We start from the raw sequence: 14,721 nt of genomic DNA, 5'->3' as shown, positions 1-14,721 counted from the left end.
TAGTTAATTTTCCTACACTTACCCCTCTTCTATTAAACTGCGCTAGCTGTTTTTAGCGCAGAGAGCCGCGCTGAATGGCCCGCGTTGCTCCCGATGCTCATAGGAACTCTATGAGCATCGGGAGCAGTGCAGGCCATTCAGCGCAGCTCCCCACATATATGGGCAATTGATTTCTACGAACACATCACTTCTTTTGAAGAAAAATGTGTCTTGATATATTATTGTGTCATCCTGTTAATTTTTTTTCATGTGAAGGTTATCTCTGGGTGCATATACAGTAAATATATTTTTTGAAGAGTATTCCCCTATTACAGTTAATTTACCCCCCACCTTTCACTAAGCCACAGTAGAGGTTTCTACCGCAGCCTGGAGTGCTAAATGCTATGAGCAGCGTCAAAGCATTGTCAATGCGTTGGAGCAGCGTCAAAGCATTTTACACTCCAGGCTGCAGTCGAAACATCCAGCTTAGTAAAAGGGGGGAAGGGGGTTAATGAATATGAATTTGAGAGATTCGCATACAATAGGCATAACAAACACGCAGATCTCTCTCATGGAGATTCATTAGGGATGTCCCAAAAAGCTGGCCTATTGGTGGCTCTTGAGGACTGCTAATGAAAGACCAAGGAAATTGTTCTCTATAATTCTACATATTGTCTTCCCGGTGAACTCTCGATACACACGTATGAATTCTTTGCTTTCATTTCCAACGTTGAAAGGTTGCACTTCCAAAAGATTTCTGGATAAAACCTTATCTTATTAGGCTGGTGTTTGGAATAAAACCATAAGTTTTCAACACAATTTCCTATCAAACATTTAGAAAATCCTTGAAGACTTACTTCTTTGATAAATTTGTTCAATGAAAATTTGGCTATGTATTGAATATGTTTATGTATGTATTTTACTGCGCTTGGCAGTTTCTCTTGATGTAAACCGCTCTGAACTGCAAGGTATTGTGGGTTATAAATACATTTTATTATTATTGTTATAAAACCTCAGTGGAGAAAAATAATGAATACTCTTCTATTTTCAAGGCACATCTCCTGCTTTTTTTGTAAGACTAAAAAGCATTATGAGACTCTCGCATTGTCCTCCATAACCCTGTAATAAGCCTATCTTTCAGCGTATCTTACTTTCAGGTAACTGAATTCTGCTCTCTCTCTTCATCAGGAGATTAAAGCCTGCAAACCAGAAGTCCAAGCAACCATGATGGGCAGCAACAGTGACTGTCAGAAAGGACCTCAGCACTGGTGCAGTAGTATGGAGGTTGCCATCAGATGCAATGTGAGTAACTTGCGAACATTAGCGAGTTCAGGCATTGAATTGTGCAACACTTTAAAAAAGATGTATTTTTCCCCCAGATATCCTTTTCTGCATTCCCTGTCTCTTCCCAAATGGTCACTAGAGAACCAAAAACTCTGTCTAGGACACTAATTTCCAGAGGTATCCTCAGCCTACTGGTTGAGTGGGGAGTCTGGGCGCTATCTTTATTCCTTCCCTGGATTTGAGTCTGTTACCTAAATGATAAACCAGGTCCATACAACATAATCCATCTGATAGTACAGTGAGAGGCAGGTCGATTAACTCCTGTGGTCGGTGCTGATTGCAAATATTCAATGTCGAGCCGTTTCCAGTGACCGGCTTTGAATATCCAGGGGGTTTTTAGCCGCTAAAGAGTTAACTGATTTTAAGTCAACATTCAGAACTGGCTGGTTAAGGTACTAGTGACCTGGATTGGCCACCGTGAGAACAGACTACTGGGCTTGATGGACCATTGGTCTGACCCAGCATGGCTGTTCTTATGCTCTTATGTGTGCCAAGTATAGGACAATCAAGCCATTGTAACATCACTGATGATGTTGGCTCTGAGGCACTATGGAATGAGACATTTTGATATCACAATCTCATCTCTGGAATGTTGCTCTCATTGGGGTTCCGGAATCTTGCTATTCTTTGAGATGCTGGAATGTTGCTACTCCATGGGGTTTTGCCAGGTACTGGGGACCTGGATTAGCCACCATGAGAGTGGGCTGCTGGTCTTGATGGACCATTGGTCTGACCCAGTAAGGCTATTCTTATGTTATCTTATGTTTATACCAGCCAAAGATAGCACTGCTATTTGCGCAGTCCAATTTGGCTCTAAACTGGGTTGGTCAGCGCTAAAAATGCGTTATTGTACGATATAGCTGGTTAACTTTCAACCACTAACCGGGAATATTCAACAAAGATAACCAGTTATCTCATGCTGAATATTCACTTTTATCTGGCTAAGCGCTATTTAACCAGTCAGTGCTATTTCTGGCTAGGTAAACAGTGCTGAATATTTGCCAGAATATCTTTTTAGCTTGGCTTTGTATACATTGCAGGAATTGCAGAGAGGGGAGATATGATAGAGCCGTTTAAGTACCTGCGTGACATAAATGTGTTTGAGGCCAGACTCTTTCAGTTGAAAGGAAGCTCCAGAAAGAGAGGGCATAGGAAGAAGTTAAGAGGTGACAGGCTCAGGTGTAATCTGAGGAAATACTTTCTTACAGAAAGGGTGGTAGGTGCGTGGAATAGGCTCCCGGTAGAGGTGACGGAGACAAAGAATTCAAGAAAGAGTGGGACAGGCACATGAGTAGGGTTACCAGATGTACGGATTTCCCCGAACATGTCCGGAGATCTGGACGGCTTTTCAAAACCCAGCATTTTGTCTGGGTTTTGAAAAGCTTCCACGAAATCGCATTGGGCAGGCAGCCGGGGGGGGAAGTGGGGGGGGCTGGGCTAGGGTGGGTCTGGGGTGTAACGGGCTGCGGATGGGTTGAACTGGGCAGGCCTGGGGGCAGGTCTAGGGGTCCGGGTTTTTACTGAAGTAAAATCTGGTAGCCCTACACATGGGATCTCTTAGGGAGAGTAAGAGATAGTGGATGTTGTGGATGGGCAGACTAGATGGGTCATTTGTCATTTGCCATCTGTTTCTATGTGATCTGGACCATGACATGGCATTCAAAACCACCCAGGGATTTTCAGGTCTAGTTTTATCCCTGCCCGTCATTGCCAGGAGCCCATGCACAAAAACCTCTTCCAGAACCTGTAATCATGGATTCTATAGCTGGCTACTCAATGTCGCCATTACACAGTGACTTACTTCCCCCACTACAGCAACTGTAGATGTTGCCACTACACTATTCCCAGCCTCGTTAACTCAAAGAACTGAGCCAGAAATCAGATCTGTGTCTCTCCACGTGGCAGTACTGTCACTAAGCTACTGAGCTGATTCCCTAATGCAATTTCAAGAATGTGGTCGAAGTGGAGGCTTCAGCAGATGCATTATTCTAGGTTCAAATACAGTCAGATGAAATAGTTCTTCTAAGTGCTTATTCTTTCGTTGATTTGATCAACAGAAAGGGCAGATTATCTTTGTCTAGTTTTACTTTCATTTTTATTGTCAGGATCTACACAGGGCAAATGTTTTTGGTTCATTTGGGCTTGTGCAATTTGTTTCATGCATTTGTTTTTAATAAAAAATAAATTTTAATATAAGTTAGTGTTTCCCCATGCTAATTAATATGTTAATTTGTAAGTTAGTATACTTTAAATAGGGAAGTTATCAACATGGGTTACTGTTAAATAAGGTTATTTTACTGTAAGCTGGATTATTTTAGCACAGGTTCAGCCAAGGCCCACATAAGTGCTTTATGCGAGTCCTGGCTAAATATCGGCCAGAACCGACATATGTTCCAGCGGCTAGCACTTGAGGATTTGGCCTCAAATATTCAGTGCCAGGACATGACTCAGCTTTGAACATCTGGGGCTAATTCTGTCTGTAACAGTCATTATTTAAAAACATATTGACCCCTGTGGGCTGAATATTGACCCCTAAGTGCCTTTCTTCTCTGGTAACCTAGGCATCATGTTATAAATTACCCTCAATGAGCCTTCATGAGGTTTGTTTATATATAGCAGTGGCATAATAAGGGGGGGCAGTAAGGCAGACCGCCCTGGGCGCCGTCTTTGCAGGGGGCGTTGGCACTCCTTCTCTTCTCCACATCCCTGCTCCTTCCCACCCCTCCCCTGCCCCATACCTCTAGCTCTTCGCTGGCGTGAGTAGCATCTCCAACCTGTTGCTCGCACCAAACTCGGCTCTCCCTCTGACATCACTTCCAGGTTGCTGGGCCAGGAAGTATGTCAGAGGGAGAGCTGAGGCCAGGGCGGGCAGCAAGATGGAGATGCTGCTCGCACCCAGGAAGTTAAAAGAGGTATGGGGGAAGGGAAGAGGCACATGCCACCACCCCAGGCACCTCCCTCCCTCGCTATGCCACTGTTTACGAGAACTCGTTTATGCTTAATTTTTATATCCTGGAATCTGAACCCATCTCTGCTATTGAGGAACCAGAGATCATTGTCACCCTGGTCCCTGAATTCATAAGATAACACGCTGATATTATGTTCTTTTTGCAGGCCTTGCCTCTCTGTGCAGATACCTGGGGGCTCTAAATCCTCTTCCTTGGCCCATATATCAAGACAGCTGCTGGGTGGTGGAAGGCAGCAGATAGATGGAGCCCACCACTGCACTATCAGCTTTAAATTAATAATGCCTTTCGCTTACTGAGCCTTTGAGACAAAATCAATGAAGAGAGGGCAAGACCGGTCTGATTAAAAGGAGCCACTTGCAACCTGCGTCACCTTTTTATTACTTAATATTCTAGCTGTATGATAAGAGGATTTACAATGGTTCCTAATTATGGTTCACAGTCATTCGCGCATTGGACAAAGCCGTACCGATATTTGAGCCCAGACCGATATTTGAGCTCTGCCGGAAAAGTTAATTTTAAAGAGCTCCGATGGGGGTGTGTGAAGGGGAACCCCCCCCCCAGTTTACTTAATAGTGTTCACGCTGCCGTTGGGGGAGTTTGGGGGGTTGGAACCCCCCATTATAGAGGAAACTTAACTTTTTCTCGATTTTATAGGAAAAAGTTAAGTTTCTGTATAATGGGGGAGTTGCACCCCACACACACTTTACTTAATACAGTTGCGCGAACTGTATTAAGTAAAGTGGGGGGTTCCCCCCACACCCCCCATCAGAGCTCTTTAAAATAACTTTTACAGATGCGCTGGAGCCTTGCGCGCAATTGTCTGTGCTGAAATGTCGGCGCGGCTTTGTCCGGCACACTTTTGTCCCGTCACCCCTAGTTATACACGTAAGCCAGTCTGCCTTTCAGGCTACCCATAATAATGAATAATCTGAAATATAAGTTATACACTCAATTTTAGAACCACATTGCATATTAACTATGGATCACCTAGAAAATAGACTGTGTAAAGATTCACTGGCTTAATTATATATGACTTCTGGTTGATTTCATCTGGATTCCCTCTCTCCCCCTCCACTTTCACTTCTTAACAATTCAGAGGCTAGTGCACAATACCACCTGGTTCAGTATTCATAACATTGAACTTGTGCCAATTGGAATTGTTGCTCAGTGTGTCTGGGACAGTCATACTAGGTGCACCCCAGCGTTTTAAACTGTGAGATTAGTGCCATGCTAGTCACTGATGCTTTACAAGTGCTGTGGTGTAAAAGGCCACAGAATAGACCACCACTCACTTTTAATGAAGGACCCAAGATGGGTCCCAGTACTCAAAGTTGAGTCCCCTGATGCAAATCAACACTGGCATATCCAAGGAAACCATTCTGAGACTTCTGAAAAGCCATCCCTATACACAAATCAATGTCGGTTTACAGACAAGAATAATAAAGCTGGTTTTGCTTTCAATTTGACAAATTTTGTAAATTTGTAAAACTGTTTCCATATTACTGTTCTGTAAAACTGTTTCCATATTACTAGCATTAAACTTTGACTTTGACAATGAAATCAGTTTCATAAATGAGCATATTTAAGCTTCAGCCTTAACCACTGTGCACTGTCACATCTCTTCTAATGTTGAAACCTTGATAATTGGTGTGAGGGCGCATAAGTCTCAAACTTGGATATTTTGAACCCCTTTTCTGTATCTTTTGTGTGAGTATGTGCCCAGCATGCAGTACATGACTCTTTCCTGTGAACATTACAGCAGAAGTTTGGCATTGTGCAAGAGGTGTGTACTTCTCTCTATTAAAAATAGTTTGCTGCACTCCTACATTGCAGTATCTGAATAAAATTATTCAATTTCCAAAAAGTCTGACTCTAGACAGGCTGAAATAGTCTAATCTAATCTGAATTTCTGTTTCTTACTTATCCAGTACAAGGTCAAAGCAATTTGCAAGCTAAGAGGCCCATATAGTAATATGGGGGAATTACAGTTACATAATATTATTGAGTAAAAGTTACATAATTGTGGGTAAATATTGAGTATAGGTTCAAGACAGTTTGCCATTAAGAAGTCTATAAAGGCAAAGGATAGTTATACTTACATTATCATAGGAGAATACAACGAGATGTCAGATTCACATATGGTTTGGGCCATTATTGGGAGAAGACAGTCATAGTTAAGTTAATGTTTGTTCTTGGTTTGGAGGTGGGGCTGAGTTACTGAGTTGTAAGGAATTTATCAAACAAGTATGTTTTCAGTTTCTTCCTAAAGGTGAGGTACTTTGTCTCCATCCTTATAATTGTGGGAAGGCCATTCCAGGTTCCCTCTTTACTCCCCTACCTCTAAGTCCTTTGTGTTTTCCTACCTGAGTTGCATGTATAAATCACTTTGGTCATGTATGTTTGTCATAGTTAAATTGTAAGCTCTTTGAGCAGGAACCATGTTTGCTGTACAGCGCTGCATGCATCTGGCAGCGCTTTAGAGTTTCAATTTTTACAAGTTTTATTTAAAATTTCTTATACCGCTCAATCAGGCTTCTGAGCAGTGTACAATTAAAAAATGTTTTTACAACATACAAAAACAGTATTACTGGTTAAAACTTTACAAAAATAGACTACATGGAGAGTTAGTAGAACAAATAAGACACAAACTTACGACATATGGGAACAGGAGGAAAAAAGGCAAGCACAGTAATCGAAGGAAAGTAAACATAAAAAGGAAAAAAACAATAGGGAAGGGATATGAGTAAATATTGGCATGAAAAGTTTAGCCCTGATAAGGGCAGTTAAATATCAAAAGCATCTTTAAATAAGAATGTTTTTAGAAATAATACAAGGTGGTAGTAGTAGTTTCTGTGGCTACATAAATTAAAAGAATGTTGAATATTCGCTTGTATTTCACTCCTTTGGATGAGGGGATGATCAGTTGGTGAATGTTGTTGATTTGGGATGATATGAAGAAAGAATTGGAGAACAAGTGAATTATTTTTCTCTTAGGCTTCCGCAGCTAGCATCGTGATTGTTGCTGCTGTCTGGGTTCTACCTACCCAGATGTGGTGAGATCCAGACAACAGCAACAATTATTTATTCTGGTGAGTTGGTGTTAAGGATGTGATATAAGATGTAGGATAATTTGAACATAATTCTTGCATCTGTGGGTAGACAGTATAGTATGTGATAATAAGCAGAGACATTGTCCTATTTTTTTAAGCCAAAGATCAATCTGACTGCAGTGTTCTAAATCATTTGGAGCTTGTGCATTTGAGAGGAGGTTATGCCAGCACAGAATGAGTTACAATAGTCTAGTTGTGTTAGGACTAGCATTTGGACCCATATAGCAAAGCGATTATTGTAGAAGTAAGGTTTGATCGGTCTTAGTTGCTTTAAACTGTAGAAAGGGTTTTTTTTCCCAAAAGTTAGAAATTTGGGGTTTGTAAGAGAGTGTGGAGTCTAGCAGGATTTCACAGACCTTGGAAGTTTTGTCTGTGTTTAGCATTGCGCCTGAGGGTAATGGTAGGCTCGTGGGAACAGCCTGTGTGACACTGTGGAATCAAAGTAATTTTATTTTGGTGGCATTTTTTAGTTTGTTGGATAATGCCAAGAATAGATTTTGTCAATGCCTTTAGAGATTTCTATGGAAACTTCCTTAACATCTGTATTGAGTGGGATTAAGAAAAAGATGTCATCTGAGTAGAATAGCAAACATTCTCCATTGGTGAAAGAGAGTTTGCCTAGGGAGCTCATAAATAAGTTGAACAGTACTGGTGATAGCGGGGTCTCCTGGGGCACTCCATAGAACACGTTCCTGCTTTGAGAGAAGGTGCCATATTTCCATACACAGTATGTTTGTCTGGAACTCTTTCAACCAGTTGAGGAAAGTTCCAGTCAGTCCTAGTTCATGAGCTTAGCCAGTAGGAGTTTGTGATTGACCGAATCAAATGCAGCTGATATGTCAAATTGGATAATTGATTAGGGCCCAATGCTCAACATCTGTTTGATTTTGGTGATTAGTGTTAGTAATAGTAATTCTGTGCTGCGTTGAGCTCTGAAGCCATACTGAGAGGGATGGCAGCAAAAGAATTTGTCTGTGTAGGCTGTGAGTTTTGTACAAGCCAGTGTTTCAAGTAGTTTGGTAAGCAGTGGTATTCCAGCAATGGGTCTGAAATTGGATAGTGTGGTTAGATCAGCGCCTTGATTTTTTGGAACAGGAATGAGTACAATGTGGCTCATTTGAGTGGGTAGTTGGTCTGTCTTTAGTAGGTTGTTCAGCAGTGAGACCAGCCAGGGGATAAGATCACTTGGGATGTGGGAATAGAGGTACAGAGGGCATTTGTCCAGTATGCAGCTTCAGGTGGACAGTTTTTTTTAGTTGGGGGAGTACTTCATCTTAAGTAAGTGGTTCAAAATTGTTCCAGATTTGATCTACTGTGCAGGTCAGGTTGGACATTTGGGTTTATGGTATCCAACTCCTTCTCTCAAGCCTAATAGTGATCGCAGAGGATCAAAACAGGTTAAGAAAGACGTAGTTTACAGTGCTTAATGTGACTGTGATTAGGTTCAGGGACTCAGCTAGGATCAGCAGAGATACACTTGGATCATCAGGAACCCTGTAGATTTTGATGCTATAAATTCCTTCACTCAGTTGTTGTTTCTGGACCATCATCAGCCTAGAAAAGTCCAAGTTGCCCTACACATGTGGCCCAGTCTCTCCTTCCTTCTTAGTCTCGAAAGGGATGTAAAGGGTTCCCCGTTCCCTCAGGCATCAAACAGGGCAGATGTTTTAATGGCTTCTGTGTCTTGTATACGCTAGAACCACTCCTTGACCTATTATACTAGCTAAGACAGCACCAGGGCCATCCCAAGGGTTGTGCAAGAGGTGTGGTTCCACAAAGTTCAAGGAAAGTGGAGCACAAAAATTGCTCCCTCTATTTGGCTGTGAAGCATTGGGCTGGGTGTAGGTGGTAGAAGCCATAGCTCCAGCATTGGAAGCTCCTGCATAGCATATTTGTAGAATTTTTGGATCTAAATGGCTAAGGCGTGAGGCTTGAAGGACTTTCCCCTCATGCATAGGGTCGGAGGCTAGGGGGAGACAAAAGCTGCAAAGAGTTATACAAATGTAGCACAAGGAGGGTTCCCTCCTAAAAAGAGTTTCCTCTCTCTATTTATAACATTTGTCCATTAGATCCTTCTTCTGGAAAAGACTGGAAGGTTTAGTATATATGAAATACTCTACCTTGTAACTACTGACATGAGCAGAGGTTCTGGAAATCTATACAGCTAACATACTGCAAGATTCCAGTGGTCAGAACACACTAACTCCCCATTCCAAGACATAATGCATCAATGACCTTAAGTTATTACAGCACTTTGGGGTATATTTTTGGTAAGACGCCTCACTGTGCAGTGCTACACACAGGAAAAAGCAGTTTTCAGATGCAAGGTCCCCATGTCCATGGGATTCCAACAATTGGTAGAATGACAATTAGTAGGAAGACAATTCGTAGAATGCGACAATTGGTAGGACAATAATTGGTAGGATCTTTCTATCACGTGTTGTTCTACCGCTACCAATTGTTGGGTGTTGTGGCGGGGCCAGGGATAAGCCTAGCGCTGGCAACCCGGCTCCCGCCCCAGGCGTAGGACGGAGCGCTCCCTGGAGGACTCCCGCTGGATAAACTCAGTAGAATAATTAGCATACACTGCTTTCTTGGTAAAGTTCAAATTTTTCTCTTTATTATCCCCAGTTCAAGGCACTGGGTCTCCAATAGTCCCTCTTGGCTGAGTGGACTTAAAACAAACACTACATCAGCAATGCTTCTTTTTTATAATACAGTCCAGCCTGCTGCTCAGGCAGATAAGCCAAAATAAACAAAAATGTTTTTCTCTTCAGTATCACTAATTGTGCCTGAGGATACTTCAGGAAGCTTTTCCCACCCGACCCACCTGAAGTACAATGCCCCACTACCCTTATGCTCCTGGGTAGGGGCTGGGGAACCATCCACCCTTTTCTGACTGGTGTAAGTCCCCTCCCAAAAGTTCCCCTATTCAGGGTTAAGTAATGTCAGGTCACTGAATTCCCGTTCAGGCTTTTCTGGGAAGTTAATTAGGGTTCCCACCTCCTTCACTCTCTCTGTAAGGCCTATCTCTCGGGCTCTAATTGACTCATTCACACTTTCTTATAGTCCTGCCTAAGGGAGAAAGAACGCTGCACAGAAATACGTTAACTTTCATTCCCCTCCCCCATTCATACCTTATTGACTGTGATTAGATAGGAGATCCCAGGCTGCTAGACTGCACTCCATTTCACTGCCTTCAGAGACCTCTCCCTCTATCTCCATTAGGGACTCTCCGCTCTCTGAGGCTGGATAGGAATTCCATTCAGGGGCAGCTACTGGCCAGCCCTGCTCTGGAAGCCTTTCTCCTCCCTTGAGCTTCTGCCTAGGAGCCAGAAGTTTGTTAGTTCGGGAGGGCTGTAGGACAGCCGGTTCCTTAGCCCTGGACTGGGAAAGAGAACTCCTAGCTGGCTCCTTCCTGCTCTGCACGGCACGTCTCTCTCTAGCAGTTCCTGAGTTTCCCCCTGAGTGTTCCCAGCTGTGTTGATTTTATGCTGCAAGCTCGTTCCCACTCTCCCTCTGGGTTCGTCAGCTCCGCCCCTTTCCTTAACCCTTCCTGGGCTAGTTTTCTTTACCAGAGACTTTACTGGAGAATTGCCCAAGGAGTTATAAAAGGGATTATAGTGCCCTAAACCAGATATTGTGGTTTCTGCCCTTCTCTCTCTGCCTTGCCCTGCCTGTTGGCTCTTCGTGATAGGAACCGGGTTACTGGGCAGGTTCCTGGGCTTAGGAATAGGGGCAGCCCTTTGCATGGCAGGGTTTAAAACCGGGTTTAAACTGGTGACAGGAGCTTCCCTGTCACAGTGTGTACCTCCTTGCCACACTTCTCAACAACATCCCTACCGATCCCCCTAGCTCCTCTTCAAGGATAGCCCCCTCCCAACATCCCCACTGATCTGAACAGCATTGGAACAGGAGCTCCCAATACCCCACACACACACACTGACATCCCCACCAATCTGGATGGAACAGGAGGGGAGGGCCGACTCCTTGTCAACAGTCCCACCAATCTGAACAGCATTGGAACAGGAGGGGGGCCCTCTCACAGGCAGTACACATAAGCTGACTCCAGCTCCTCTTCAAGGATTACCCTGACACCCCACATACCCCCACGGACATCCCCACCCATTTTCCCATACCCCTTCATTCCTCTCACACACCCCTGTATCTTTCGTAGGAACATTGGTAGAAGGGCTGCCCACTCCCTCCTGACGATAGGTCCACCTCTTCAAAATGGTGGCCCTTCCACCTCCCAGTGCATCTTGGGATGCACTGGGAGGGGACTAAGGATCTGATTAGCTTAGCTTTCCCTCTGACATCGCAGGAACACTCTGACATCAAAGAGAAGGCTTCCGGGTCAACCGTTGCCTGCGGATTTCTGCAGAAGTGTGCCTAGAAGGAAGAAGGAGGAAAGGGGAAGGCCTATACTAAACGTCTTAGAGCTGACAAGAAGGAGGAGGAAAAGAAGGAGTAGGCCTATGCACTGCTTCTTCTTCTGGGTGGGTTGTCACTAAGCTGCTGTTTCTTACAGGGGGCTGGGAGGCATCCCCCCCCCCCCAATGCCACCAAGCCTCTTCTGGGGAGTCTTCCGGAGGGGTTGCCACCAAGCTAATTCCAATAATTGGTATATGTAATAGATAGGACAACAATTGGTAGGATCTTCCTACCATTTGTCATCTTATCAATTGTCATAGACCCCCCTGTCCATGGAGTCAGAAAATTGGGGAGTTTTTGCAGGTAAATGTCCATGCACTATTAGATGAAGTAAAATGGGTACAACTTTAGGCATGTGGAGGGGCATAATCGAAAGGACGTCTAAGTCCATTTGCGTCCAACTCGCAAGTCGTCCAAAGTAAAAAAACAGCCTAAGACACATTTTCGAAAAATACGTCCAAAATTTTTTTGTTTCGAAAATCATCTAATTATACGTCCTGCTGAACTGATTATCCAAGCTGCTAAATTGTCCATCTTTATACCACATTTCCTCCAACTTTTCATCCAAGTCAAAAATGCCTAGAACAAGCCCTGTTGGACGTGGGAGGGGTCTGCAAAGTGATGGACTGAACACTCAGACATGCCACCTAAATAGTAGGGTACCTTACAGGACACTGCTGTGAACTTCACAAAAAGGGTGCCATGGCTTATCCTCACTACAGCTCCCATATAGGTCATGGTGAGCCCCTCAAATCACCTCCAGAATCCCCTAGACCCACTTATCTACCACCCCAATAGCCCTTATGGCTGCAGTAGCCACTTATATGCCAGTAAAAAAGGGTTGGGGGGTGTATAGGGCAGTGAACATGTTTCAATATCAATGCAGTGATTACAGGGGCTTATGGGCATGAGTCCTCCTCTCTATGGGTCCCTAACCCACCCCCAAGACAACTTAAGCCGCATCTGTGGTGGACAACTAGGCTTTCCTATGCCAGGCTGCCAGGTGATGATGGTCTGGAGGCTGAATTTTAAAGGTGTGATTAATATTTTTATGGGGGTGGGGGGGTCGGTGATCATTGGGGTAGTGTGTGGGGGTCTGTTTTATGTGTTTGCAGTGCTTATCTGGTGACTTTAGGTAGGTTTTTGTGACTTAGACCATGTTTTACATGGTCTAAGTCACAACGTCCAAGTTCCGTCGATCCTGTATAACTTTCGGTTATACATGCTGTACGACTAAGTCTAAACCGGCCCTCGTCCCACCCAACTCCCACCCTCGCCATTCCTCCTGAAATGCCCCGTTTAGCTTTGGTTGTTCAGCGGCACTATGTAAGCCTAGGTCGTCTAGAAATACTTCCAAAACCCGGTTTTATTATCGGCACTTGGACGTATTTGGGAAATGTTCATCCAAATGCCGACTTAGGCCGGTTTTTGGATGATTTTCTCTTTCAATTATGAGCCCCATTGTCTACAGACATATATCTTGAAAATGTAAGGTATGCATGTACCCCTTCTACTTCCCCCTTCCCCGCGGAACTTCTTTTTTTATTGAAATAATAGCTTTGATCACATACAATCAAGAAAACTATACATAGACTGCATAATGAAGAGAAAGAGGAGGTGTTAGAAAGAAAACAAGCCAAATATATATCGTCATCAAAAACTTCCTTTAACTAACTTTATCTAAAAGAAATCTTTTGAGCTGTGCTTTGTATTTATTAGAGAAAACAGAAAAATCTCTGTGGAGTGACGATGTTCCAAAATGGACTTTATTTGAAAGTGTCAAAGTTCCAAAGGTACACTGAAATCATCCACATAAAATAAATTCATCCACATAAAAATAAATTCATCAACATAAAAATAGGTTATCCACATAAAAGCCTTAAAGGACCTAGTCCACTAGGGATACAGGACCCAACATGGTCCTCGTTTCGACAAAAAGTCATCTTCAGGGGTCCCTGGGGGTCCTATAAAGGTGAATACATGCGAAACAATTGTGTGGTGAACCGGAAGTGAGACACTGCTTGCGTTTGCAATAGAAAGGCCCTGTATCCCTAGCGGACTAGGTCCTTTAAGGCTTTTATGTGGATAACCTATTTTTATGTGGATGAATTTATTTTATGTGGATGATTTCAGTGTACCTTTGGAACTTTGACACTTTGAAATAAAGTCCATTTTGGAACATCGTCACTCCACAGAGTTTTTTTTGTTTTCTCTGGATTTTCTTCTCTGTGGATATTTTGGGGTCAATTCTTTTCGGTTTTTGCCTTTGTATTTATTATACATCACTAAACATGTACAAGGAAATCTAAGGAAAAAAAAAGTAGTTCCAACTGCTAGAGCACAGGCTTCTGCTTAGTTGTGTGGTCTGACCCACATCCGGAACGATTGTAATATTCTGACCACGATCATTCATATCCTTCTTTCTACAGTAATTCTTCAAAACTCTAGTTTTGTCCTGTTCAGAGGCATAACAGTGAAGTGATTAGAAATTGTATCTTGAAGAAAAGTAATCAAATCAAAGGACTATTTTTTTGCATATGTCACCTACCTCCTTCATCAACTAGATTAATAGAAAGATAATAATAATTTACAATTTTATCATACTTGTCCCAAAGCAAAACTTCCTTGAAATATTACTGGTAATAAGAAGTGGAAAGTAGGAAATTCAAAAGTCTTAGCTCTCATGGCATTCTTCAAATTTTCCATTTGATGATGGATTATTAAACTATCTATAATCATCGACAAGTTAAAGTCTGCATTTGCAATGTAAAAAGTTGTGGTTCCTTCCATTAGTTGATTCCAAATTATACACCCTCTTATCTATTCTGCCAACTTATTTACCATCTGTTGAGAAAAAGCACAGTTTGGGAATATAAGACTTTGGA

At 42.9% G+C, this 14,721-nt stretch overlaps 1 protein-coding gene and 1 long non-coding RNA gene across 3 annotated transcripts in view; one reads left to right on the top strand and one right to left on the bottom strand.

Moving 5' to 3' along the window:
• Positions 1 to 4,903, top strand: part of LOC117362487 (pulmonary surfactant-associated protein B-like) — a 37,797-nt gene extending 32,894 nt beyond the window's left edge. For both annotated transcript variants that reach the window (XM_033948936.1, XM_033948937.1), the window contains exons 10-11: positions 1,168 to 1,281; positions 4,438 to 4,903. In XM_033948936.1, the coding sequence (XP_033804827.1) occupies positions 1,168 to 1,281; positions 4,438 to 4,473 (150 nt within the window). In that variant the 3' untranslated portion in view covers positions 4,474 to 4,903. The remainder of the gene's footprint in view (positions 1 to 1,167; positions 1,282 to 4,437) is intronic.
• The window catches only part of LOC117362490, a 50,528-nt gene that overhangs the window by 5,475 nt on the left and 30,332 nt on the right, over positions 1 to 14,721 (bottom strand). The window lies entirely within an intron of this gene.

Source organism: Geotrypetes seraphini, chromosome 6, assembly GCF_902459505.1.
Source record: "Geotrypetes seraphini chromosome 6, aGeoSer1.1, whole genome shotgun sequence".
Classification (NCBI taxonomy): Eukaryota; Metazoa; Chordata; class Amphibia; order Gymnophiona; family Dermophiidae; genus Geotrypetes; species Geotrypetes seraphini.
Note: the sequence above shows the minus strand (reverse complement) of the source record. Positions and strands in the feature narration are given on the sequence as shown.